Genomic DNA, 353 nt, shown 5'->3' with positions numbered 1-353 from the left:
GTAGGAAAGGTGGATTACTTGTATGGTTTGACAGGAGTATGGGAATCAAGAAAAGTAGATCCCCTTGGGGGGGGGGTCACAGAAAGTTTTGATAATTCTGTTGGACATTAGAATAGAAGCCTGAAAATTGTTCCAGCTGTTTGGAAGTGGCACAGTGCTTTAGTCAAAGCAGCATTCAGATTGGAAAAATGGACAAAGTTTTGTTCTTTATTTTGATAAATAGGTAAATAAATATGGTCATTTGGTAGAATAATTTGCATTCAGAAACTTAGAATATTCCTGCAGAAAACACTGAGAGGCAAACTCAACAAATCTTGGAATTAGCCATTTAAACACATAAGATATTTGATATT

At 35.4% G+C, this 353-nt stretch overlaps 1 protein-coding gene across 1 annotated transcript in view; it reads left to right on the top strand.

Moving 5' to 3' along the window:
- The window catches only part of LOC119590508, a 1,843-nt gene extending 1,511 nt beyond the window's left edge, over positions 1-332 (top strand). Inside the window, exon 4 of the mRNA XM_037939158.1 lies at positions 286-332. Within this exon, the coding sequence (XP_037795086.1) occupies positions 286-332 (47 nt within the window). The remainder of the gene's footprint in view (positions 1-285) is intronic.
- The last annotated feature ends 21 nt before the right edge of the window (positions 333-353 follow it).

Source organism: Penaeus monodon, chromosome 27 (assembly GCF_015228065.2).
Source record: "Penaeus monodon isolate SGIC_2016 chromosome 27, NSTDA_Pmon_1, whole genome shotgun sequence".
Lineage (NCBI taxonomy): Eukaryota > Metazoa > Arthropoda > Malacostraca > Decapoda > Penaeidae > Penaeus > Penaeus monodon.
Note: the sequence above shows the minus strand (reverse complement) of the source record. Positions and strands in the feature narration are given on the sequence as shown.